Source organism: Rhopalosiphum maidis, chromosome 2 (assembly GCF_003676215.2).
Source record: "Rhopalosiphum maidis isolate BTI-1 chromosome 2, ASM367621v3, whole genome shotgun sequence".
NCBI lineage: Eukaryota > Metazoa > Arthropoda > Insecta > Hemiptera > Aphididae > Rhopalosiphum > Rhopalosiphum maidis.
The window spans coordinates 54,042,112-54,068,860 of NC_040878.1; the positions used below are offsets into that span (position 1 = coordinate 54,042,112).

The 26,749-nt window shown below is 26.3% G+C and overlaps 1 protein-coding gene across 2 annotated transcripts in view; it reads left to right on the top strand.

The window, feature by feature from the left end:
* The window catches only part of LOC113552345 (RYamide receptor-like), an 86,810-nt gene that overhangs the window by 55,058 nt on the left and 5,003 nt on the right, over positions 1–26,749 (top strand). The window contains exons 2-6 of one of the 2 annotated variants that reach the window (XM_026955198.1): positions 3,782–3,874; positions 8,822–9,235; positions 20,469–20,654; positions 21,861–22,070; positions 22,133–22,201. In XM_026955198.1, the coding sequence (XP_026810999.1) occupies positions 8,855–9,235; positions 20,469–20,654; positions 21,861–22,070; positions 22,133–22,201 (846 nt within the window). In that variant the 5' untranslated portion in view covers positions 3,782–3,874; positions 8,822–8,854. The remainder of the gene's footprint in view (positions 1–3,781; positions 3,875–8,821; positions 9,236–20,468; positions 20,655–21,860; positions 22,071–22,132; positions 22,202–26,749) is intronic. The other variant, XM_026955197.1, reaches the window with a different exon arrangement.

The window sequence follows — 26,749 nt, forward strand, 5'->3', positions numbered from 1 at the left end:
AAAGAAAAAATGAAAAATAAATAAAAAAAAAGACGTGATCATTTTTTTAAATTTATAGAAGAAGGGCGTGAGATATTTGAATGCTCCAACAAAGGGGACGTGGGATAGAAGAGGTTGAGAACCACTAAATCAACTTTTTCAAAATATTCATTTGTTTAACAATAAATAAGAAGTTTTCATTGAAAAGAGAAGACTGTATCAACACCAAACACTAAGTGGTGTAAAATTTTAAAAATTGATCGTAATGCATAGGCATTTGAAATTTAAAAAATCAGAATTTGAGTAAATTCATAACTAAAAAAACCACCAAGGCGAAGAATATTTTAGGCAACTAGAGAATAATAACTGTATATACGCTTTGATAAACAACTATATAGTTATGTAAAGAAAAACATTTTATTCGTTTGATAATATGATCAAACATTGACTCAAATTGTCTACTTTCAAACAAAAAAAAGCAATACTTACATACATATTTTCAAAAAAAAATTGATTTATATTTTTTTTAAATGTTGTATGTATGATGCATAATACACATAATACGACTACATAATGTTACATTTTCATTATATAATACTACGCATAATACTACTTTTACTACTTCATTTTATAAAATATGAACAATAAAAATGTATCCTAATTTACAATTTTAGATATAATATCTAAGAAACTGTTGAGGAAAATATTATACATTGATTTCAAATGTAAATTAAATAATTAATTATTGCATGTACTTAACTTATTTATTATAGACCAATGGAAATACCGAAGGAAAATATTACAGTATTCTTAAGAAATTTATTTAATAGTTGTAATATAACTACAAGAGGGTTCTAATTAAATTTTCTATTACATTTCTCATAACACATATTTGCTTACCGTGCATCATATTATTATGTTATCAAAAATACAACAATATCAACAGCTAACAAAGCATAGCTATACGCTATTAAGAACGCTATTAAATATAACTAATAGAAGGATAACTGTATAAATATTTATTATTACCCATCAAATATTGTGCTTCAGTAAGGTAAACTAAATAATGAATAACTTCAATTGAAATTCTACACATTTAATATCCATAACCCTTCATAACAATTATATCCACTGAATATAAATGAATTATTCGATCCAAAAAAAATATGTCGGTATATTAAATCTTTTACATATCACACAAAGTTCAATTTTTGTAAAACATTTTATTTGTTTGTTGAAAAATAATTTAAAAATATTCTCCTTGAAGGATATATACTTTTATCATTATTATTTATTTCAAAGGCACACATATACGATAATATCTTGTGACGTTAAACAATTTATTATAAACATAAACAATTTATACATTTATTTAGCAGCACTAAACTGTTTTATTTATAATAGACGGAAACTACCCTTTTTGTATTATAATAGTCACATTAAATATCTCGTTTGTATTTGTCAAATGTCTGATATCTATATTGTGTACAGTTAATCCTAAAACAAATTGCGTGCAAAAATTAAAATTAAAAAACACGACATTCAAAATATAAAGAGCGAGCAATGTGTTAAATAAGCAATTATAAATTTAAAATTTAAACTCAATTTAATCATTTATATCAATAATTGACTAATATTTCAATGTTCACATTTATATATTCTAAATAACAAGTACATTTCATGATATTTAAAAATACTATAAAAGAAATACGAATAATTTATTTTTGTTTAATAAGATACTATAATTTTTTTAGGATCCAAAATTAAATTATATTTACTACTTAGTATTTTAGTTCACTTGTTCTGTGTATGCTTATTTTTCTTAATATTATCATAATATATCACTTCGATTACATTAGTCTTACCATAAAGTCCAACACCATGTTTTTCAGAAATATGAATAATTCATCACTATTTTTTTATATTGTTGCATCACTAAAATTATTAAGCACTACTCAAATTAATTTAAAAAAATAAGTTACCTGATTATTAATTTAAATATTTATACTATTTATAATTATTCATAATATTATTTAGTTAATATTTTTTTATTATATTTTCCAGTTACTCACCAACCTACTTTATTTACTACACGACATAATGTTGAATTTAAGAGTCTTATTTTACACAATAACGTAGTATTTACCTACAATTTCAAATACTCTCATCACATTCTCCCGTTAAGTTAACTATTATTATGTATTAAAACATATAAATGTATAGTTTTTTTTTTTTTTTTTAATGTTTACTTTACACCCTTATATAATACAATTTATTTATAATAAACCTATATAAAAAATATGTATATTAATTAATAATTTGTCAAAAAAGTAATATGATATGGAATGTAAGATTTTTTTTATCACGACTTTTCTTTTAAAATATTTATAGGTATTCCTAATAAACTATGCGTATAATGTAAAACCTTGTGTTATTTAAATTGTGAAATGTATTTGTTTTAAACAATTATATACTTTCAAGTTGAGTAAAAAATTATTATTTTTATAATAATTTAATCTCCAAACAATTATTCACTAATAGATATAATCACAATAATAGTTATACACAAATGTATAATTTTTATGTATAGTGTTTAGTTAATCTAATTAAAATTATAATTGTTATTCAGAATATGCAGTTTGGCACTAATACCAACACTCAATATTAGTCAAAAAGGGGAGGTCTAACAACCTACTTCTTGACACATAACAGCTCACATTAGTAAACAGACTTTCTTGAATATTGTACGTTGTGGACATTCATTAAATGATTAAACCTGCTAAAATGTTTAGAATCGCGTACTATCACATCTTACCATGAAAATGTAAACTTTCTCAAAATAATTACTACTCGTGAAATTGTATTACTAATTTACGACCAAGCCCAACTATTAAACGATTAAACTATTTTTACCTTAGAACCCAAATAGTTCTTATTATTCATAATATAATATATACATCATATTTTTTTATTTCGTATAGCAATATAGAAAGTGGTTCTTTTATAATGAAACAGTCATTATTTCAAAAAGTATTAATGTTTTTGATAATATTTTTTACATAGTTTCAAGTTGTTAAAAAACAACGTTTTTATTAAAAAATTATATTTTTAAATATTTTCTATTCTTTTATTTTTTTTTTTTAAGTTTTGTGCTTTTTTGAATGACAACATAGAATTTTTATTTCATATTCCAAAGCAAAATAATTTTTTGAGTATTTTGATGCATAAAAATTTAGAGCGAGTAGTTTATAAGTTATACGTATTTAAAGTTTAGGCAAGCGGAGTAGTGGACAAACATTTTGCAGGGTAACCCCGTACCACTCCACTCCGCGCATCAAAACTTTAAATACTTCTAACTCATAAACTACTCGCCGTAAATTTTTATGCATCAAAATACTCAGAAAATTATTCTGCTTTGGAATATGAAATTAAAACAATAAAACAATATGTTGTCATTCAAAAAAGTAAAAAACTTAATTTAAAACTTAAATATAAGGAAAAAAATATTTAAAAATATAATTTTTTAATAAAAACGTTGTCTTTTTAACAACTTGAAATTATGTAAAAAAATGTTTCCAAAAACATGAATACTTTTTGAAATAATGAGTGTTTCATGATAAAAAAATCAGCCTGTATACATACAATACACGTTAAAACTAGTATGAAGTATCAAGAATCGATCAAAAATAATATGGTTATTAAGTGTATTAAGAATACAATAAAAATTTTAACAAAATATTAAATATTTCTTATATTTGAATGTGATTTAATAAATAACAGTACGTAAAAATATATTTAATAGGTACACATTACAATGACAATAAATGCATTCGTAAACAAAAGAACAAGGATGAACATGATTGGTGGCGAATCGCCGTGTATGATATAAGGTTTGGTATGTACATAATTTATTTATATACATTTTATTTATATTCTTATTTAATCTCAAAAAATAAATAAATACTAATACAAAGGTGGTACAGTGGAAGTACCACCCTATTATACATTATATATCGAATGTATCACTTTAACACTGTAAAACAGTGTTCATAAGTTCATGATATGAATAAGTTAAATCTTAAAATTAGTCTACAATTTTTAAAATGTCATTGCGCTTTGTAACTCGTAATATACAAAAAAGTTGTAAGCACCTACGAATAATGTTTTTAAATTTTTAAATCATAACAAAATATTGAACATCGTCGTTTAAATATTATGTTGTTTTATCCACATTTAAATTTCAAATAAACATAAAAAAAAATATGTTCCTTTATTTTAAATATTTATACACATCTGTAATAAAAACGTATGCAGGATCTTGTATTACATTTTCAAGCTTTTCAACCGAGCAAAAACATTTTTATTGGCATTTAAAAAAAAACTAAAGAATTCAAAATTGTTTGTGTCTATAAATAGCTCAAAAAGAATCAAAATATTTTTAAAGTTTTAATGTTTATGAAAAATGATAATCATATAGTTTTTAGGATTCTTCATTTTTGAATTATCACAAAAAAAAAAAAATGAAATCAATTTTGTCAAAATCTGGTTTATCATAAAAATTCCAGCTTTTCCTTAATTTTTTTTTCCAATTATTAAGAAAAGTACTAAGAATTTTTTTATTTTTGACTCTCTGGAGTACCAATTAAAATTAATTTTCTGCAAGAAACCATCACACACAAATTTGAAAATCCAAGTTTTGGAAAGGTGATGACATACACAAAAAAAACACACACTATTATGAAATTAATACTTTCATTGTTCCTCTCAGAAGTCTATCAGTTGATAAACAAATCTATTAGATTAAATGATAAATACAATTTTTTTAGATTGAATAACATAATTTTATATACTTGTGAGGGCAATTCAAATTAATTTACAATATTTTCAAACATAGAATATTTACGCATAACATTATATTCTTAACAATTATTTACTAATGTACAATCCACATGCTCATATCGTTTATCTTTTCGTTTTTAATTTAACAGAAATTACTGGCCAAATATATATAATTTTGGCCTTAGAATTTTATCATTAAATTATTCGCATATTAATATTATTCATTAATGAAATTCTTGATTAAACTCTACTTGATTTGCAGCATAACAAACTTCATATTTAGCGACATTTTTATAATAAATTATAAATTTATAACAGTGTTATATTATACGAAAAAATGTGATTTCAACATCTACGATGATTTTTACGTAATATCTGTTTATCTACCTCTAAGAAATTATATCGATGTGTTAAAGCAATTAAAAATGTTAAATTTAAAAGCAGATAAAACTGTTATTGTTATTTTTAATCCATTTTCAAAAGAAGTTTATTTTTTAATAATACAAAACATATTTTTGAAACTTATTCACACATTCAAAATATCATGATATAGTGTGTCTAATTATCATCAATTTATATGTATGTAATAAAAGTGCGTAAATAGCGAAGTAAAAACTATTATGGAGCAGTATTACAATAAAAACAAAAGTATTTTCACAATATTATTCAAAACCTAAGAAATATAATATATTTTATATCTTCGTTATCTTCCACTATAACGACAAACTTAAGTCTGTTTTTACTTGAAAATATATATTTTACAATCAATACTTTTGCAGTGACAACTTTAATAAAGTAATCGAATGGTAAAAAATTACCTGTAATATTATTGATTGCATATAGTCGGTAGATTTAAATCGAATGGTGGTATACGGATTTTGAAATAGCCGGATATATTAATCTACGCTTGTCCGAACGTTTTCGACATATTCTTATACGTAATCCAAACGTATGTAATCCAACTCAGATGTACAGCGTTTTCATCAAGTCACCAGGGACGTTTTTGTTCTAAATTGATTTATTATTATTCCCATTGAATATTATTGTGGTAACTGTACACATTAGATGCATCGCCTACTCGTAAAATGTAATCTGTACTTGTATAAAGAACGCGTATACACATTATATTACCTATTATTATTAAAATTACAAAAATGGAATTGATTAAATGAAAAAAATAATCATTACAATCAATAATATGAAATAATAGGTATATGTACAATACGTTATCATAAATATTTTAGCTAGGCCAAGCTGAAAAGTAAATGGCTAGAGACGGCCAAAAAATGACTATATTATTGACATTCTATGGAAACTAAGAGCGTCGGAGTGGCGGCCCGCGTACGCATCCTGTTCGGTGCTGGCGGATGGTGTTATGGATTTGCTGCAGGTGGGGACGGTGAACTGAATGGTTGATCATAATGCACGTAAATAATGTCCGAGCTAGCTAACGCGTGTGCAATAAATTGGAAGAAGAAGACAAGTATTTTTTTGTCACAATATGATAAATGTGTTTTTTTAATAATCGTATACTGGCGCCACCGCTGCGTCAATCCGACGTTATAATACACCAAGTAATTTCAGTCCACTATGTAGTCCTGAAGTGAGTCGGAGTATATGCGGTTGTATTTTACGACTCGATTGTTTAACTCGCTACAGCTATAACAATTCAGACGATCCGTTAAGTCAAATAGATATTGCCCATTTGATCGACAGCAGTCTAACGTACGTTAACAATCACGCCATTTTGTCCATAGATACTTTTGAGGTCTAGTACTTACGAATTTATTTCGGTCATCTAGTCCGAGAGTGTGACCGAGCAGTGACATAACTGAGTAAAAATTAAGGTATAAAAATATTTTATTCACCAAAATCGAAACAATATTATAGTTGTTGCACAACAGGGATATTACATATTAACGGGGTATTCGAAATATTTTCATTTTTCCCTTTCGCACGTATCATCATGATAGTGAGGATTGTCGATTAATATATGCAAATATGATTTCACTGCTGATGTGATTATTTTCTCCATGAAATCTCATCTATCGCTAATGATTTGTATTTTACCCCCTAATAAAATTCCTTTATAACGAACTTCATTCACATAAGAACACTAAAGGCATTTTTAAAAATGTTCCTAAAACATCATCTGAAAAACGTGTAACCTCCTTACTCTCTCCCCCTTAGTTACACTATTAGTAAATATTTATTAAATGAAAATATAAATTATAGAAAATTATTTGGACACAAACTAGCGTGTTATTGCACCTAATATCCACCTAAACATAAAAATCAATTTTTAAACAAAAACGTTAGTCAAAATTATAAATACCATTATAGAACTGAAAGTACCCATATTTTAAAACTGAATGTAAAAACATACCATCGATTAAAATTAAAATTATTTTTTATTTATAATGATGAATTCGACTATCTACGTGAGCTAGTATTTAATATTTATAACGATGAATGCTATTTCTTACGTGAGCAATAATTCAAATAATTTTATATTTTTTCAAACACAGAATATTAAAGTAGATATTCTGAATATCTCCATTGCTTACATTATTCGCATTACAATTATTTACTAATCTACAATCCATATACTCATGACATAATAAGCTTTAGATGTTTCATTTAATAAGAGTCACTGACCAAACATCTATAAATTTGGCAAGAATTTCATCGTTGAATCGTTATTTGATAATATCTACTTGATATGTTACCCACTCATCTAGTGAATTTTTTAAAATGATTGTTTCATAACGATGTTATACAAGAAAAATAAGTAATTTTATACTTTAGTACATAATATTATCTCCGAGAGTCTGAGCCAATATTTTAAAGTTATTAGAAATATTAAATCAATTTAATTTTAAAAGTAGATAAAACTATTATTTGTAATAATCCGTTTACAAAAGAAGTTCGTTTTGGATAATAATATGAAGTATTTTTTTGAAACTTTTTCACAAACCCGAAATAAAATAATATGACGTACCCGATTATCATCAGTATATAACAGAATCGGTTTCCCGGGGAGACAAAAGATACGGCCTCATATTATATTCGCTACACATATTAGTATAGTATATAATCTGCAATATAAAATATTTCATTTCTTATCGCACACGCACAGTTCGGCATCGACGTTTTTGATTCTTCTCCGTGTATTCGTACGAACATTTTAAATGGAAAAAACAGTTATTTCGTATGACAATATTTGTATCTGTAGAAGTATAACCTGCAAGTATTTGAGAACATTGCCTTTTAATGTACACTTGAATAACAAACAATAATTAACCATTGTTTCCAATCATTGTAGAAATTGGTTAGGTTATTGATTTTTATATATTTACCCGACTTTGATCGGAACATTTTTTTTAAAAATTTTTTTTGTAGAGCAAATGTCATCGGAAGTGAATTTATACTTTTAAATTTTACTTGCTTTAACGCGCTCATTTTGTTTTTGTATAAATCCAAACGTCTCTTCCATTATGGGCGGAGGTAAGCTCTACCGACTTTTAAAACAATAATAAACTCTCCCGAGTCAGTATTATGTTTTCGATATGAATTAACCATTGTAGTGTACTGTACATTCAAAATTACAAGTTTAAAGTCACAGTCTACTGGAGCAGCATAATTTATATAATTGGCTTTTTTTTTTTTTAATTTGTATATCTATACCGTTTTATATATATATATATATAATCGTAACGGTACGATGATTATGATGTACAAACAAAGTTATTACAGACTCGAGTGAGCTTACACCATAATATTATATCCAACAGGTACCGTTAAAAATCGATAGAGTTAACAATCGCCTTCAGTGATTCATTTATTTCTTCCCCGCTAAGTACGTGTATAATACGAGTATACAGGTCGAATCGCATTGGTACGACAAAATAAGTGCTCGTCGTAATATCAGCCTTAAAATATATGATTATACTATAACGGCGGATGTATAATAATCTCGACGCGCGTCTTCGTGCTGTTGCAGGTGTCCGGCGACGAGTTCCACGGCGGCGGCGCCATGTCGGACAACGACGACGAGTCGGCAACCACACCGTGGAACGCTACGGCCGCCGCGCAGTGGAACGCCACCGGTTCCGCGGACGGGCTGTACTGTCACGCCGACGGCTCGGCCGCGTTCCAAACGCTCGTCTACCTGACGTACACGGCCGTGTTCGTCGTATCGCTGGTCGGCAACGGTCTGGTGTGCTACGTGGTCGTGTTCTCCGCGCAGATGCACTCGGTCACCAACTTGTTCATCATGAACATGGCCGTCGGCGACCTGCTCATGACGCTCTTCTGCGTCCCGTTCTCGTTCGTCGCCACGCTGCTGTTACAGTACTGGCCGTTCGGCAGCGACCTGTGCCACACCGTCAGCTTCGCTCAGGCTGTCGCCGTGCTGGTGAGTAGGAAACCGTGGTCGATGGGGGGGCATTTGATGTTGGCGGAGGTGGTGGCGGTGCCCCGGCGGAGGTGGTAATGGCGGTGGTTATGGTGGTAGCGGTGGGTGGAGAGGGTTGTGGTTTGTTTGGCGATATGCTCTATTCTCTTACCAAAACCTTGTTAACGTTTAGTAATTAAATTGGAATGTGAATAGAGAGCCCCAATTCAAAATGTGATGCTTTTTTTTTAAGTAATATACCTGTTTAATTGACTGGTATATAATTGGTCACCCTTTTACAATGATTTACAAAAAAAAAAAAAAAACCATTGCCAAAAATAGTTTGAAAAATGTTTTAATTAATTTTGAATACACATTGTATAAATTTACTTATTGATAAAATTAAAAAAAAAAAACATTTATTAATTTTGATGAATGAGAATAATTAATGATTTCAAAAATACAGCGAATTGCATAATTCTTACACTTTTTAATAAGTAGCTAATCATCATTGGATTCTTTATTACACGATCACACTGCAATCGTTGATATTTTATGTTTGTTTTTATGACTATTTAAAATGACCACTTTTATAATCGAGTTAATTTTAACTGCATATAAACTGCGTTGCAGTTTAAATAAAACGATGTTTTTATAGAATAAGCGTGTTGTCATATATTTATATAATTTATTTATTCATTATTTTTATTATAATGAACATGAAAATATTTAAAAGTAACTAAATAATAATATTAATAAAAATATTGATTGTACCCTGGTAAAGTTGTAAAGTTATAGATTGGTCATTATCAATATTCAATACTTTTACCTTTAAAAATTTTTAAATTCTATATGTATGTACATATATACTACATTTATGAATGTATTAAAATAACTTGATTCAACATAGTCTTAGTTTTAATTTTGTTTCAATAAATCAGTTTAATAAAATATAATTAGATAACAAAATCTACTGTTTCAGTAAAGTACGTAGAAACATTATTAAAAATATACAATATTACAAAAATATCAACGGTTTAGTATTAGTTTATGCATATATCAACTAAACAGAATGGAAATTTCCGACCAAACAGGTGGCCGAGCTGAAAGTTTCACAACTATAGTGTTCACATAATCATTGTGACGTGCAAAAACACATGTGTGCATAATATGCCGTTGTAATGTAATTGATTTTATTTCGTTACACTAAGTTAATTAAAGTTTTTCCCCCGTTCCTGCGTCTCTCAAAAACGCAATTATAACCTGCGGTCCTATTTTTAACCTTTATTAGTATCGTCATACCTTTAATATTTGTATTATTATTAACACCACGTATTGAAGGCGTCTTTCGCGTAGACTTAAATGGATTTGTGGAAAACTTGTAGAAGGAATATCTTGAACAAAATAACGTCTCATCTAGACAAACGATTTCGTGACAAACCGCACTAATGATTTCGATCGATGGCGATTTAACGAGTTTGTTATTTATAGAGGAAAGATCTGAATCGTTCCTGGTAAAAGAGAAGAATTGTAGGTACAACGTGTAACAAGCTCCGAATAGTTATATTTATTTACTTTTGAATTATTTTCGACCCAACAAACAGATAACAGAACTCACAAAATATATTAATAAGCTTAACATTAAACTTTAATATAATCCAAACACGTTTTTCTTCCTTTTTTTTTTTTTGTTAATTGTACCTATAATGAATTACTCGTAGTTTTACATTTCTATATTTTTAAATACATATATATACATATATGTATGTAATTACTACAACAAGACACCATGTGATATATCAATAACATGTAATAAAAAGTGAAAACATCACGTGTTGGTGCTTTAATATCAATATGTTTAAATAGTACGTCTATTAATTAATAACCCACAGTCGTGATAATGACATGAGATATGGGAGGAAAATTATGCTATTAATAAATATTATTTTGTATATAGAATGTAGATTATTAATTATTAGATCTAAGGGTTTTATAGTTTAAACGATTCTGTTACCTTCGGCAATATTGAAATACAATTTAATATAATTTACAAATACCTGTTGTGACAAAGTATACGTGAGTATGTGTGTAACTAATATTGCATTAAAATGTCAAACACAATATATATATATATATAATATATTATACATATTAATTAAATGACAAACATAATAATTGTGTGGTTTGTTTAAGACAACAATAACTAATTAATAATTCGTCAGTAAAGAAAACAACATAAATACAAACACATACTAATTAAAATTAATGGGTTACTCGCTCTATTAATAGATATTTGTTTCTGACTATATACAGTTATAATAATTATTATAGAGTATAGTAAATGAAGTAAATGAATTAACTATTTTTTTATTTCATTGGCAATAATGGCGTTACAAAACTCTCCGATTCAAACAACATATATCGATATTATTTCAGTTGTCCCTGTCCTTTATATGTGCAACATAAAAACAACACCCATATTGTGTCAATCAGTACCACGTAGTCTTATAGTTAAATACTATAATAAAAACAGCAAAAATATATACATGATAATTAATCAGACTGATTTTTATACTTTACAATTTTGTTTTAGTTATTTTCTAATTACGAATAATAAATCATATTTTCAAAAATGTTCAAACTTTCAATCCAAAGTTCTAGAAATCAGGAAGTAAAATTCAAAAAGTGGCCTAGTCTGGCCACTTTTTTAGGTCCATGTATACTTCTCCCTGAATTCAAATCTGTTTTGTCACTTTACTATGTCGATCAACAATCGAACTTTTACGATGGACGCAAAAGTGGGTAGTTTGTACTATGTTACACATATAAAAGACAGCAAATATCAGTGCCCAATCCACTTAAGTTCGCATCGTCTCGTTTGACGTCGTTCAATTATTCGGTCCTATAAAAAGTAAACTAAAACTGACTATACTTTATTCAATGCTGATGTACTTTACTTTATTTGAAATGTACGTAATATTTGTAGATACCCACAATCTCCTTATGCACCACAACTTACTTTCATTACACGTTCCATACAACTCTAAAATAAAGGAAGTTACTACTTGATTTATAGGTGCTTTTGAAAATACTTTTAACTGATATTGTTTAGTGTTCTGATTCTCTTTCAACACTTCCGTTTCTTTAGATTCAGTAATTTATTTTATACGCTCGCACACTTTACTCGACATGTTACGGAAAAATAATTCGATTATAGTCAATCTTGCAAAATTCAACAAACTTTTATTATTTCTTAACATAGGCACAATTTAGGTTAAACGTATCAGACTGTAAAATGTATGTCAAAGTGACCCATAGGAGGCTTCGTACTTTATTTCCCAACCTCCATTCACAAAATATTACTTATAATAAAATAATCGTTATCAACTTATCAGTAAGTTGTCATACTATAAAGTCTTTCATTGGTTGTTAATAACACATAATTTCTTGATATAACTAAGTATTTATTTGTATTAAAAAATGAAAAAATCTTAGAAATAAATATAATTAAATGTCTATATAACCAATTAAAATTGTTAATTGATATAATTGATACTTTAAACGATTTGGGGGTTAATAGGTATCCCTAATCCCTCCCTCCAAATCGAACTTATGTTTTTTTAATATCTATGGAAATAATTATCTACATAGGTACATTTTAATAACAGTTATTGATCTGTTTTTGTAAGAATTTATTGCATTCAATTATTATTCATTCTATGTGATTGGTACTGATTAGGTCAATTTTTGTTTACAAATTAAAATAAAATAAATAAATCATAATATTATAGCAGGGTGGACTATTACATATTTATTTTATTCTCAGGACGAATCATGAAGATATATAAAATATAGGAACTAGTGTAACTATCGATTGTCAACTTTTTACTATAACTTATATACTAAACAACGGCTAGCGATAAACACTAGGTTTATAGTGTTTATATCTATATCCATTACACGACGCGATCGCTATAGGTAGTACCCAAAAATATACACTTATTTTACATTATTTATGTACATCGCGTTTCTATGTTATATAGAACACAAAATTGTAAATGTGATGTAAGTAATATGTTTTTACGAAAGAAATTTGTACTTCATATTCTATACCTCGCTTAAATCTCGTGCAGCGTATTTTCTCTGAATTTGAAAAAAGTTTTCTGTAATTTTGTTAGATATATTGAATATAGAACTATAATATGTATACCATAGCTAATTTTAAAAAAAAAAAAACAAGATGATATAAATTCTCGGATTATTTTCAGTAGTTAACCAACCAGTAACAACTCATCAGTATAGCCTGCGGATCGTACGTTCAAAAAACCCTGTACATAGACTATAACTCACAATATTATTTTCTTCATCTTGCTGCAACTATTAAAAATACTTCATACCTAAAAAATCCTTAAATAGAAATACTCCACATTATTTGTTATAATATAAATTGTTTTTGTGATTTGTATTACATATATATTCTCCAAATAAATTCTTATTTATTTTTTTTTCGATAATATAAACTATAGAACTATATTTTCTTTACTGCGTTTCATTTTTTATTAATATTTTTATTTTTTAGGTTTGTACCCATATTATTTTGAATGCTAAATGCTATTTATTATCTATTTATCTTTATTTGGTGTAATCAAAAAATTAAATTTCAACAATATTTTACAAAAATGTCAACAAAATGTTATGTCAATAAAAAAAAATTTAGAATTTAAATGAAGTACCTACTTTTAACTTTAGAAAATTTAATATAAATATTTTTGTTTAATTTCTATTTATTTATTTTCATATATTTGAACATAAAATGTAAAGGGTTCTTGGAAAAAATCAAAGCAGGTGTACAACATGTATTTGACGTTTTAATAGCAATTTAAATAATATTTTAAATAAAAACCATAAAATAGAATCAATAATTACAAAATATAATTTTATTATCCGCCCAAGTACATTTTAAATACGAGTAGCTATAGTTATATTTCCTTGTCCTAAAATATAAATATCGCGTAACGGTATACCGACATACCGTTATTTAAAATATATTTTTAAAGAACTTTTAAATATGGTGCCCAAATGAATAGTGATAAATAGTATGTTTTCTTTCATTTGGCGTATAATACCATTATATATATGTAACTCGAGCGCGAGCGTTAGTCGTCGTCTTTTATTCGTTCGACCAACGGTGTCGGTGCAATGTATTATGGTGACGAACAATAGAGCATGACGCCCAGGGGACATCAGAAAAAAACGCGTCGTCGACTCGAGGTGACAAAAAGCTGCGCGATAATTATGTACTTTTTTCACCTAGCCCGGGGAACAATGATAACGGAACGGAAACGGATATAATAATATACTTTTAAAAGAACGCCACACCCACACGTGTTGTCTCCGTTATACGGACGTAGATACGACATAGCAAATTTGTATAAGCCAGATACAGTTCTGTACAAATAAAATGAGAATAAAGAGAAAATAAAGAAAATCGATCTATTATCAAAATAAACCTATGCTCATTAGTCGCGCTCTCACTTGGTTTATTTACAATAGTTTAGTTTTTAAGTGAATTATGAGAATTTCACAGATACTCTAATTTGCTTAAAAATTAAAATATCGTAAAAAAAACCACGTGAAATCTTACCTTTAAGTAGTTTGATACTAGGTCAATATTTAACTGTATTATAAGATTTGAAACTAAGACAGTTGAACACAAATTTAGTATGTTGCACGTTCGCAAGAAACACATGCGCGTGCGGTGATGCTCTTTTAGTACGACCTCTGTCACGGCAATTATCTGACGAATGTCGACCTCGTCAAGTCGAACGGTGTGGAAAATCAAAATCCACGTCCAAAACAAAACACAAACACGTAATCGCGACTGTGTATAACTGATAATCATAGTTATTGAACGACAACGCAAACCAAACAGTGCGTCGTGCCGGCGACGGACGTTTTCGGTTTACGCTTTTCGGGCGTACACAAACTAAAATGCATAAAGGTCGTAATAATAAGCCGATGGATGAAGTTCCACTTGAGCGGAATACTCGACCGAAATAACAATAGCCGGAAACCGTTGCGGCGGTAAAAGATATTCGCAACATAAAAGGATATTCACGTTGTAGCTGTAATAATAATAATATCAATATGCGGCCACAATATTTGTTTTAGTGATTTAGAGTAGAAACGATGTCAGTGAACGTGTGTCAGCTAGTCTCGTACCCATATTATGTGTATGCGCTGGTGAAAACGACGGATTTTGTGCCGACGTGTAACAAATCCGTCATGGGTTTGTGTATTCTACTGATTATATTATGTTATCGTCGAATTTCCTTGTTTTTACTCTGTTTTGTTTATATTTTTCTCCACCATCAAATTGGCTATTTTCCAGCGTGCGCGTTGTAATACAAATCGCCTTTCCCGTCGTAGCGAATGAAAAAAAATGTCTTTTATACAATAACCTATAAATCAGTGTAATGTTCCGCTTTGACCAAATTTGAGTCAACGCTTTACTGCCCTCCTAGTGGGACAAGCAGCATCTCCAATATTTGAATTATTGGGGAAATTAGTTTTTCGATTTCTTTGTTTTTCACCTTAAAATCATTATTTTTTTTTATTAATTATTAGTTATAGACATTCTTAATTTTTTGAAATATCTTTTTTGTACTTAGATCATTATTTTGGTTTTTTTTTCATATTTAAAGAGATACTGCCTTTTGTATCTAGTATTATTATGTATTAAAAGAAAAAGAAACTTTAATTAATGCAGTATCTCCATAAAAAAACTTTTTATTATAAAAAGTACACACTTATATGAATTAAAATTTAAATATATATGTAATATAAATGTTTTTGACCAAAACGTTTGGTACATGGCATGAGTGACTGTCTAGTAAGTCACGACCATTCACTGATAAAAAAATAAAGTGTACATACTGCAAATCCATTTTAGATAAGATTACTAGGCAAATATGCAGTATTTACATTGAGAAATTATTTTCCTAGTAAAATAAGCAGTATCTCCATTGGATATACTACTTTATTCTTTAGGATATGCTACATGCATGTACACACTGCGTTTTTCCCTAGTATTTGACAATATTTTGGTCGATACGACATTTTATAATGCATTTTAAGGGAATTTCTAGTGGAGTTACGGTGTTTTTCATAAGGAAAAAAAATCCGTAATTATTCAATTAGGCCGAATATGAAATAACCTCAAATTTTGAAATTTGGCACTTACTACTTGTTTTACTAGGTGGGCAGTTTATGTGTCATTAAAATACATAATATAAGATTAATTAACAGCGCGGACAAGCTACTATATTGAATATCAAAACAGTACTATAGTCTCAACGAACACCACATAATTAATATGAAATAAGTATATATACGAACGAATGTATACCTTTTTAGGCTTGACGACTCCATTAACTGAGCAAATATATTGTATACGAAATATCAAATTTAAATAAACTACTATCTGGTTCCTCGTTATCGATTTGATTTTATGTTGAGCAATCCTCGTTCTTTGTTTCAAACACAGTTTCTGATAAAGCCATTGGTGTAAAACGATACAACACGTTAAATATCCGACACCGAATATTTATATTATATAACGATGATAGTACGATATATCAGTCTTGTAATCTGCAGTATTTAAAATCAAACACTAATTCGTTTTAGTTAATATAATATACTCCATTTTAAATTTAATCAAATTAAATAAATAAAAAATATTACATAAAAAATTTAAATATTAATTTTTATACTTAATATACCTATAACTAATAGTTCAAATAACTTGAAAAAGAAAACAGATTAACAATTTATAGTTCCATCAAATAATATGAAATAAAATGCTTCGTAGTTTATAAAATTAATGTAAGTCATAAAAACACTAAAAAAAGTTGGTTCAGTTGATCTACAAGAAAAAAAAATTTGAAAGTATTTATATATGACGTACTTAAATGATTTTTACTCAATATTTAAATATGCATTGTAATTATTTTTCAAAATAAGTATCTGTATTCTATTGTATAGGTACTTTTAAAATATATGTTTTAAAAAACTGTATATTATCAAATAAGAGAGTCATTCAATTTTTTTCGGACAAAATTTTAGTAAGTGACTTAATTTGATAACATCGTTAAATATTTATGATTTAAAATAAAATGTAATTTTTATTTTTTAAATTAACTTTAATCAATCCTCCAAGCCATTCAATCGTGTGTGATCCTCTGCAGTTTTTTCATTTAAAACCTAACTGAAACTAAAAATAACTAAAAGACAAATTTTTATAGAAAACTTTTGATATTCAAAATAGTTGCCCTAACTGATACTCCCTACTCGTATTGTGTGAATAAAAATGACATACAACACAAAATTGTAAAATGATAGTTAAGTTTAAGTAGAACCATAATTTATTAAAATAAACAATGAGTAAAAACATATAATATACTTTTTGTTATATATGCCTTGAAAACAAACACGTACACTAGGAATTAATACTATCAAACAACAAATAATTAAAACTATGAATTCTATTTTGTAGATTACAGTTTATAATTTAAATGAACATTTACAGTTTAAAACACATTAACCCTTAATTAAAGTTTAAAATTATATTCTTAGTGCGTTTGTAGTTATAATACTTTGACATTTAAAACTCTAGATAAATTAATAACTGAACGTGTCAAACAACCTCACGAGATTTAGTATGAATATTCAAAAATAAAAATAATATGTACCTACGTTCACAAAATCAGAAAGCAAACAAAGTATCCATAACATGTGTCACATATGTCGTATCAACATAGTCACTTAATTCACATCACTCACTTTAGCGTAAACCATCAGTTTTGTAATCAGTTTATAAATTTTTAGTTTTAGAAGTCATGGCATTCAAAAAACAAAAACGATATTTTACGGAATAACTCAGTAATAATAATTAACAATAAAGCTTTAATTAAATTGTCGGGTACTTATTCAAAATTAAAATTTCAAACAGACAGGAAATAACAATCCATTTATCAAAATTAAAAACTATTTAACATACTTAGAAGCTATCATACGTTGTAAAATACATATTTTATTATATATTTAATATTTTAAATAACATATGCATATTTTATATCAATAATCTTCTACAATTTAAACAAAAAAACAAAAAAACAAAATGCCAGCTCTTTAATATGTCATTAACATTTATTAAGATTTTAATCTTTTAAGATATTTCCTGATCAGTAGAATTTTTAAACTTTAAGAATGTTTAAGACAATTTAACTTTAAAATAAATTGAGGATATTTCTACAAAAATAAGCTCATCAATCATCATACAATTAATTATTGCTTATCTCAAATCAAGTGATAAATTTTAATTAAATATCACGTATGTTAATAAATTATAAATCATAATTTTGTTCTATTTTAATAAAAGATATATAAAAATCAAAGGTAGATAAGTAGGTACCACTCTACTGTACAATGAGTATTAAATGGGTCACTATAATAAGTAGGTCAAATTTAAATTCACTGAAATATTATTGTATACGAAAAACTATTTTGAGCGGAAACGATCTATCAGCCTATATCACCAAGTGATAATGTTTTTTTTTTTTTGATATAGCTATTAAAGTCATTTATTTTAATTTTAGTATTATGGTAGATTGATAATTTTTTTTCCGAAAATATTACATTTATTATATTATTAGTATTTAATTAGTATAATAATATATATTTATACCATATTATGTCAACTTATGTAACTCAAAAATACATCTAATAACAGCTTTCTGTAAATACTGCAAAACTTTAAAAATAGGTTCATATAGTACCTACATAACTATAAATTAATAATATTATAAAATAAATAAAATATATTATTGCGAGTAATATATAATACTATAAATAATATAAAATACATAAAAGTTTAAGTTCCCATGAATAATGTTTTTAAATTATAGTAAAATATTTAACATATTATTCATCGTTTATATGTCCAAATCGGAATTAGAATTTAATATATCTATAAAAAATAATTGTCTTTATTTATTTTTTGATTTTATGGTTTCAATATGAACTACTTTTGAAGAATCTTGTATTACATTTTCAAGACTTAGATAAAAAAATAAAAGTTTTTATGAACTTTAAACTACAAAATAGTTTGCAATATTTAACGATTTTTACAAATTTCATCAAAATTCTTACTTCAAATGCATATAAAAAAAGAATTGTGTACATGTATTTTTAATGTTCTTATACAGATAGAAAAATATCTTTTGTGCGATCTTGTATTATATTTGAAAGTATTCCTACCCAGGAAATAATTTTTAATCAACATTTATAAAAAAAATGTCTCATACCGCTAATTAACTCAAAAAATTTGAATACAATAATATCAATTAAAATATAAAAAAATGCTTAAGTAGAAATAATTATTTTACTGGTGAATATCGAATGACGCAATCACTTAAATTTTTAAAACAGGTATAAAAACAAAGATTTATATGAATTTTTGAATACAAAATAATTTACTAATTTTCACGATTTTTTTGTATTTTATCAAAATTCTATCTTTAAATTTAAACACTTATAAAAAAATAACTTGACTATAGACTAATAATTTTTAATTGCAGAATAAAAATTTATGAGGAGCTTTGAATTCAATTTTTAAAAATTTCTTACCAGCAAATAATTTTTAATCGATAAAAATAGAAAATAATATCTCATGCTTATAAATAGTTTCAAAATAGTCTTTATTCTAGTTTTTGAAAATCACTGAAAGCGTTTGCTGGCCATACGAGCACGTAGGCGACGTATTTAATACAATGATATTCCTATCGTATTAAATAATTCGTAGATTTTTTTAAAACTAGAAAAAATATTAAAAATCAGAAGATTAATGAAATTAAATTGTTGAAACGGCGATATTTTTAGAAAAATTAATTCTACAAAATAGCTATCTTCAATGTTTTTGAAAATGATTAAATAAAAAAATATATTTTTTAAATTTTTTACCAAAACATTAAAATAAATTAAAACATGAAATATTTGTAGTTCTTATCCACGAAAATCTTAGTAAAAACCGTAATTTTGATATCTCCATTATTTCAGGAGATATCGCAATGGGCAAATCCTCACGGGACACTCTGTATTAAACAACTCATTTAATCGTAAATAATATAACTATTGATTATTTCAACATTATAATAACTATTTATAATATGATATTGCACTGCTATGTTTTGTACAGGTGAGTGCATACACATTGGTAGCCATTAGCGTCGATAGGTACATTGCAATTATGTGGCCACTAAAACCAAGAGCTAGCAGACATCAGGCCAAATACATAATAGCATTAGTTTGGACTGTGGCTGTGATCACAGCTTTTCCAATACTTCTAGTTACAACATTGGAACAGCCATCAAGTTGGCATCAGGTACAGTATTATAATATTTAAAACAATTTGTTCGGTTGTTTTGGATTTTGGATATTTTTTATCAAATTAATCATGCAATACTTGAACTATAAATATATTCAATTAAAAAACAAAACAATTGCTTTCTTAGGGAAGAAAACGTTTACTAAATTGGTTTTTATACTACAGAGAAACCTGTTTGTTTTAACTAACACTTTGTATGGTCTAGTAACTATCCGTCATAGACAGGTTTCATTGTAAGACGAAACACATTTTATTATACAGAACATTCGTTTTAAAATAAAATCTCATAAATGTATATTTATATATAGTGTACACGTGGAATAACATTTGAAAACACATTTTGATAAGTTAAATAAGCGTAATAACAACTTGGTTGAAAAACGCTGAGGAAAAAACAAAATATTAAAGTGCACTTTTTCCAAAAGTGATTTTATTGCGATTGTAAACTCTATACTATTTGTTGACAAATAACTTTTCACACTTTCCACCTATCTGTTAACCAGTGTATCTATATGACACAGATAGAATGTAAGTTGCTCTATGTAAGTTTTGTACTAGTGTCGAACAATAACAATAGTCTTTCGTATTAGTTTTTACATCAAACAAAAACTTCATATAGGTACTTTAAACCAGTGTTTCCCAACCATTCTCTAATGGTGGTCCACAAATTTATTGTTTGTTGCATACGCAACCCGCACTAAAAAAAAGAAAATTTCCTCGGTTTTTTTATGTACCATTATCAATATAGATGCCTAATTAGTTTACGAACACCCCGAGTCGCGACTCATCGACAATATTTTGCAACCCATAAGTTAGAAAACACTGCTTTAAACATTCTAAACTAAATAACTCACCACTATAATCAAAATAATATTATTAAAAATATTTTTTTCAAATAACTCATTTATTTTATATTTTTTATAGTAGATATCAATAACAATATTATAACGAAAGACTAATATTATAATATGTACCTATACCTCGAGATCTTAGTAAACAATTTCTAACGTAATATATGCGTAGATACATAAAAAATAAGTTTATTGTTGTAAATATGTTTTCTTTTACGGTTATCTGTACATCGTATATTTTCTTGATTCACTAAATTATTCAGTCCCATGGTGTGCAAGTATTGTTGATTTACATGTATACCAATTTATTATAGTAAACCTACTCCATTGATCAATTTTTATCATCCTTTAGCAATGTGGACTCTATATTTGCAACGAGAACTGGTCAAGTGAGAACGTCCGGCATTACTATAATGTAGCATTGTTGGTGCTTCAGTATTGCATACCATTCGCCGTTCTGCTATTTACATATGTCAACATCGGGGTGGTTGTATGGGGCAAAAGGACTCCGGGCGAGGCACAGAATTCCAGGGATGTTAGAATGGCTAAGTCGAAGAGAAAAGTAACGCTTTCGACCAATTGTGATTTTCACATATGTCACGCATTTTTTTTCGATTTTTACAGATGATTAAAATGATGGTAACTGTAGTAATAGCGTTCACGGTTTGTTGGCTGCCGTATAATATACTTCTGGTGAGTGTCAATTTATATTTTTTATGCATACATGTCATATTTTTTACTTTAAAATCTAATATAAATAATACTATTAAATTGAAATTTAAACTTGTAAATAATAAAACTTTATTATTTGCTAAAATACGTGTTGCCTTTTTTTTCACAAAAGTGTATTTAAGTACAATTTGATTAACATAACATTAATCATTTGATGTATAATAAATACGCTTGACAGTTTTTTTTTTATAATTTATCAACCAATCAATTAATAAAAAATCGTTCAAAATCCTTGATAGTTTTAAAATTGTGACAAGTGCATTGTGATATTCTCATTAATATTTAATTTTATAAAAACCAATTAAAAAATAATTATTTAAAAATATTTGTATTATTACTCATATTTGGCTGAGATAAATGCCGAGGATTGTAAATGTGCTACCGTTGATACCCTATCATATATTATATTATTATACGTTTTCCTCCAAAAACTAAAAAAAAATACTATTGTTAACACACATAACAATATTATAAATAATATAAATATTAATTAAAGTTGCATAAAATATTTTACACGAAAGGAGAAACAATGATTTTTCAAATAAAAACAGTTTTTGTATTTTACTTACAATATAATTAAGTGGTTTTCGGGTATTGAGTATGCTTAAAAACATAAGCAAAAATAATTAAACATTAAAGTTTGTATTGATGATAAGGTAAACATTTAATATTATATTTATATACTCTATTATACTGAATAAACTAATAAATTACTGAATATCAAAACAAAAACATTATTAACAAATAATTTTTGTTTAAACAAAAATTCAACTTTTAAACACTACTTTTTCTTGAGTTTATTGAATACTATCTAAATCCACTTCTCATGAACTTGTTTCTCATATAAAAATACAACAAAATATAATATTATAACAATATAATTTTACAAAAAAATATCAACAGAACGAATATCGACAAAACGCAAATAATATCAATTACTCGAAAAAACTTAAACCGTGTTACATATAATGCTGTTTTTATTTTTTGTTCAAATATTATAAATTTATTTTATATAAATGAACATAATTAAAAAATTAAATATTTTTTATGGAAAAATGTCATTCAATTACTTTTAAAACTATATATTGTGACTGTATTCGGACATATAACATTAATTCAATTTTTAACTAGTATTTTGTGGACTAAAAGTTATTTTATTTAAATGTTCTAAATTAATCCAAACAAGCTCATCCGAAAAGTGATACGTAAAAAACATAATATTACATTATTAAAATATTGTAATTACTATATTATATACAATCATCTGGCCACCACCTAAACAAATGTTATAAAATAACTGAAGCGCATTAAAGTTAATTAACTACTATTTTACAATTAAACTATAATAACAATAGCAAAAAAATAAACCAACTGCAAATAAAATATATATTTTTTTATGAAGCCTATAAGTAAAATATAGTACAATACACATCAAACTTTGTTTACGGTTGTGTCGTATAATGTTTGTATTGCATTCGAAGAAGTTGAATAAAAGATTAACAAACACATTATAACAATAGAAAGCAGCATAGTTAATATTCAATTAAATATTAGCGGGAATAATAGAACGTATAATGTGTAACGACAGTATTTCGCAATGGAAGTACGGCAAGATTAAACTACGAATACACAATAAGTGTAACAGAAAATATTAAATATGGTGGATGAGTTCAAACATCAAATCCTTAAATATAATATGGGAAAAGTAGCTCTGCGTAGAATGTAATAAATAAAATAAAATGAAAAAATTTAACAAAACACTATAATTACAATAATGCTTAAAAAATAAAGATACCTATCAAATGGCAATTTAAATATTACTCGAATGTTATGAAACTATAACAGCTGTGTGTTATATGATTCAGAATATTCACTAGAAAGTTTTAAAACGAGATTAATGTGGCGGAAAAAATGTATTGTAGTAAGTAACGCGATTTGTAAGTTATAACGACTTAAGATACAACATAAAAATTCTGTAGTGAGACATGTGGACGACTGTGGCTTCTGTAAATATAAGAAGCAATAAAATCTATTTAAATTAAATTACGGTCAAAGAAAATAAAATACATTTATTTCAAGTTTTTCTATAAAAAAAAAAAAAAATAATAAGTTTCAGCAGCTTAAAAACATACTGTAAACGAATAAGGCTCTATTATTATTATTACTTCTATACATTATAATCTTTTGAATTATATATTTTACTTTACCAATTACATTCAGTTATACGCTTTGAAGTCGCAATGGTTTCATTGTGAATTTAAATAAATTACTTACCTGCTATATAACATTATACAATTCGTTATTCAGTGTTTCAATTACAAAGATGAATTTTTTTTTTTTATTACTAAATGAATTTCATAAAAACCGATGATTTAAGAAAATTGTTTATAATGTTGACACAGTTAAAAAAAAATCAAGTAAATAAATGGTTATCATTTTATTAATACAATTTTATTTTATTATAAAATTTCAATACAAATTATTGAACTTTGATCTTTAGGTTTTATAAGATATTAATTAGAACAAAAATAACAATTTTAAATGACTAAAATTCAACTTTTTTTAATAAAAATAAAATATTGTGACAATTATTATCATAAAAATATTAGTAACTCTAATTTAAACGAGACAATTTTAGACAAGTAACCATGTTCCTTGACTTGAAATTACACATAATTTATAAATCTATAAAAAAAATTCACTTCATTAAATTCATCTGGTTATTATTTAATTGTAAAAAATTACTATTTTTGTAATCAACAAAATAGTACAAGTTTTGTTTAATTAAAATTGGGAATGTTATTTGATTATAATCTCTAATCGTATACATGACATTTTAAACACAAACACAATCGGATACAATTCATAGATTTTAAATCAAGAAATCAACGTTTCAATAAAATAGAAATAAAAAACCTATCAACCATTATAAACTTGTAATTTAATTATAGATTTCTTAACAGATTCCAACCATATTTCGAAGAAGTATGCCATAATAATGAAACCTCCCATTTAACATTTAATTTCCGGCAATGGCTGCAGAGTTAACGCATTATGTCTAATTGACATATCCACTTAAATCACGTCCAGGATGTGTCTATTTTTTTTATTAATAGGTGACTTTTAAAAATATGGATTGCGTTTGAGTAAATTTAGCTAATGCGTTAGATCAAATGGTTTTAAAATATTATTATGTATTTTGACAACCCTTTTCAGTATGCTATAATGCATTTGCACAATATTTTTTCAATGTATTATCCTTTAATTTTAACAAACTAGGGACTTCCCGTAAGTTAATAAATTGTTTTAAGTACACCAATAACAAATAATCCGTTCATCAAATTATAACTTTCTATTGAAGTACATCATTTATTCAGTTATTTTGTTATACAATTATAAGAACGATGTCACTTTTAAGATTCATATTTATTCACGCATTACATAAAATAACTATAATAAGACTAATATATCGACTTATTTGCTTATAAAATGTACAACCATAAAATTTGATAAATACATAAATAAACACTAATCAATATTTCTATCACGAAATAAAATTTGTTTTTAATAAAAAATCATTAATTGAACTGTTAAAATATTGACATTATTCTTTAATGTTCTAGATTCCGAGCTATAAATTATTGATTTTAGAAATTATCAGTGTTTTTTTAGTTTTTATTTTTGTACATAAAAACACTATTTATAATATAAAATATATATAAAAATTAATCTTCAACTTTAATGTATTTTTGGTAGTAAATTAGATACTTTGAGGGTTAAGACTTAAAAGTAATAATTCCCAGTATTTTTCTCAATAATAAGGAATAACAAAAACAAAAACTCGAAAATTTTAATGCAAAACTAGTTTTCAAAAAAGTAGATTTTGTTATTTTTTTGTAATCCGAAAATAAACAACTGTAAGTTCTTGAAATTGTTTATATAAATATAATTATAATTTATATGTATTATAATTTAATATAAATATTAAAAATTTTAGTTATTTATAGTTTATAGACATAGGACATTTTTATCTATAAATAACGATAAAAATGTATACCTATAGTCGGTTAAAAAGCTATACATTTTAGTACAAGGTTTTTCATAAATTTTTAATATAGGAGTAAAACATTGTTGTATGTAGTTTTTCTGTGATTTGAAAAATAATAAATCGAAGATTAATTAAAAAACACCATTGCCGCAAGATATCAATAAAAAAAACACAAAAACAATATTTAATACAAATATTCTGTTCTAAATACATACCTACATAGATATAACAAATAAATTATAACAGGGTCGTAATGACGATAAAACAGTAGGCTAATGATAGTAATTTATGGCACAAAACAAAAATATATTAATAAGACACAAAAGACGTTTCGATTACACTATTGGAAATTATAGATAATTATTTTAATATTTCATAAATAAACTAAAAGAACACAAGGAAAGTGCATTTTTAATCAAACATTAAACCTTAAAATCTATAGATTTATAAATAAAATAAAA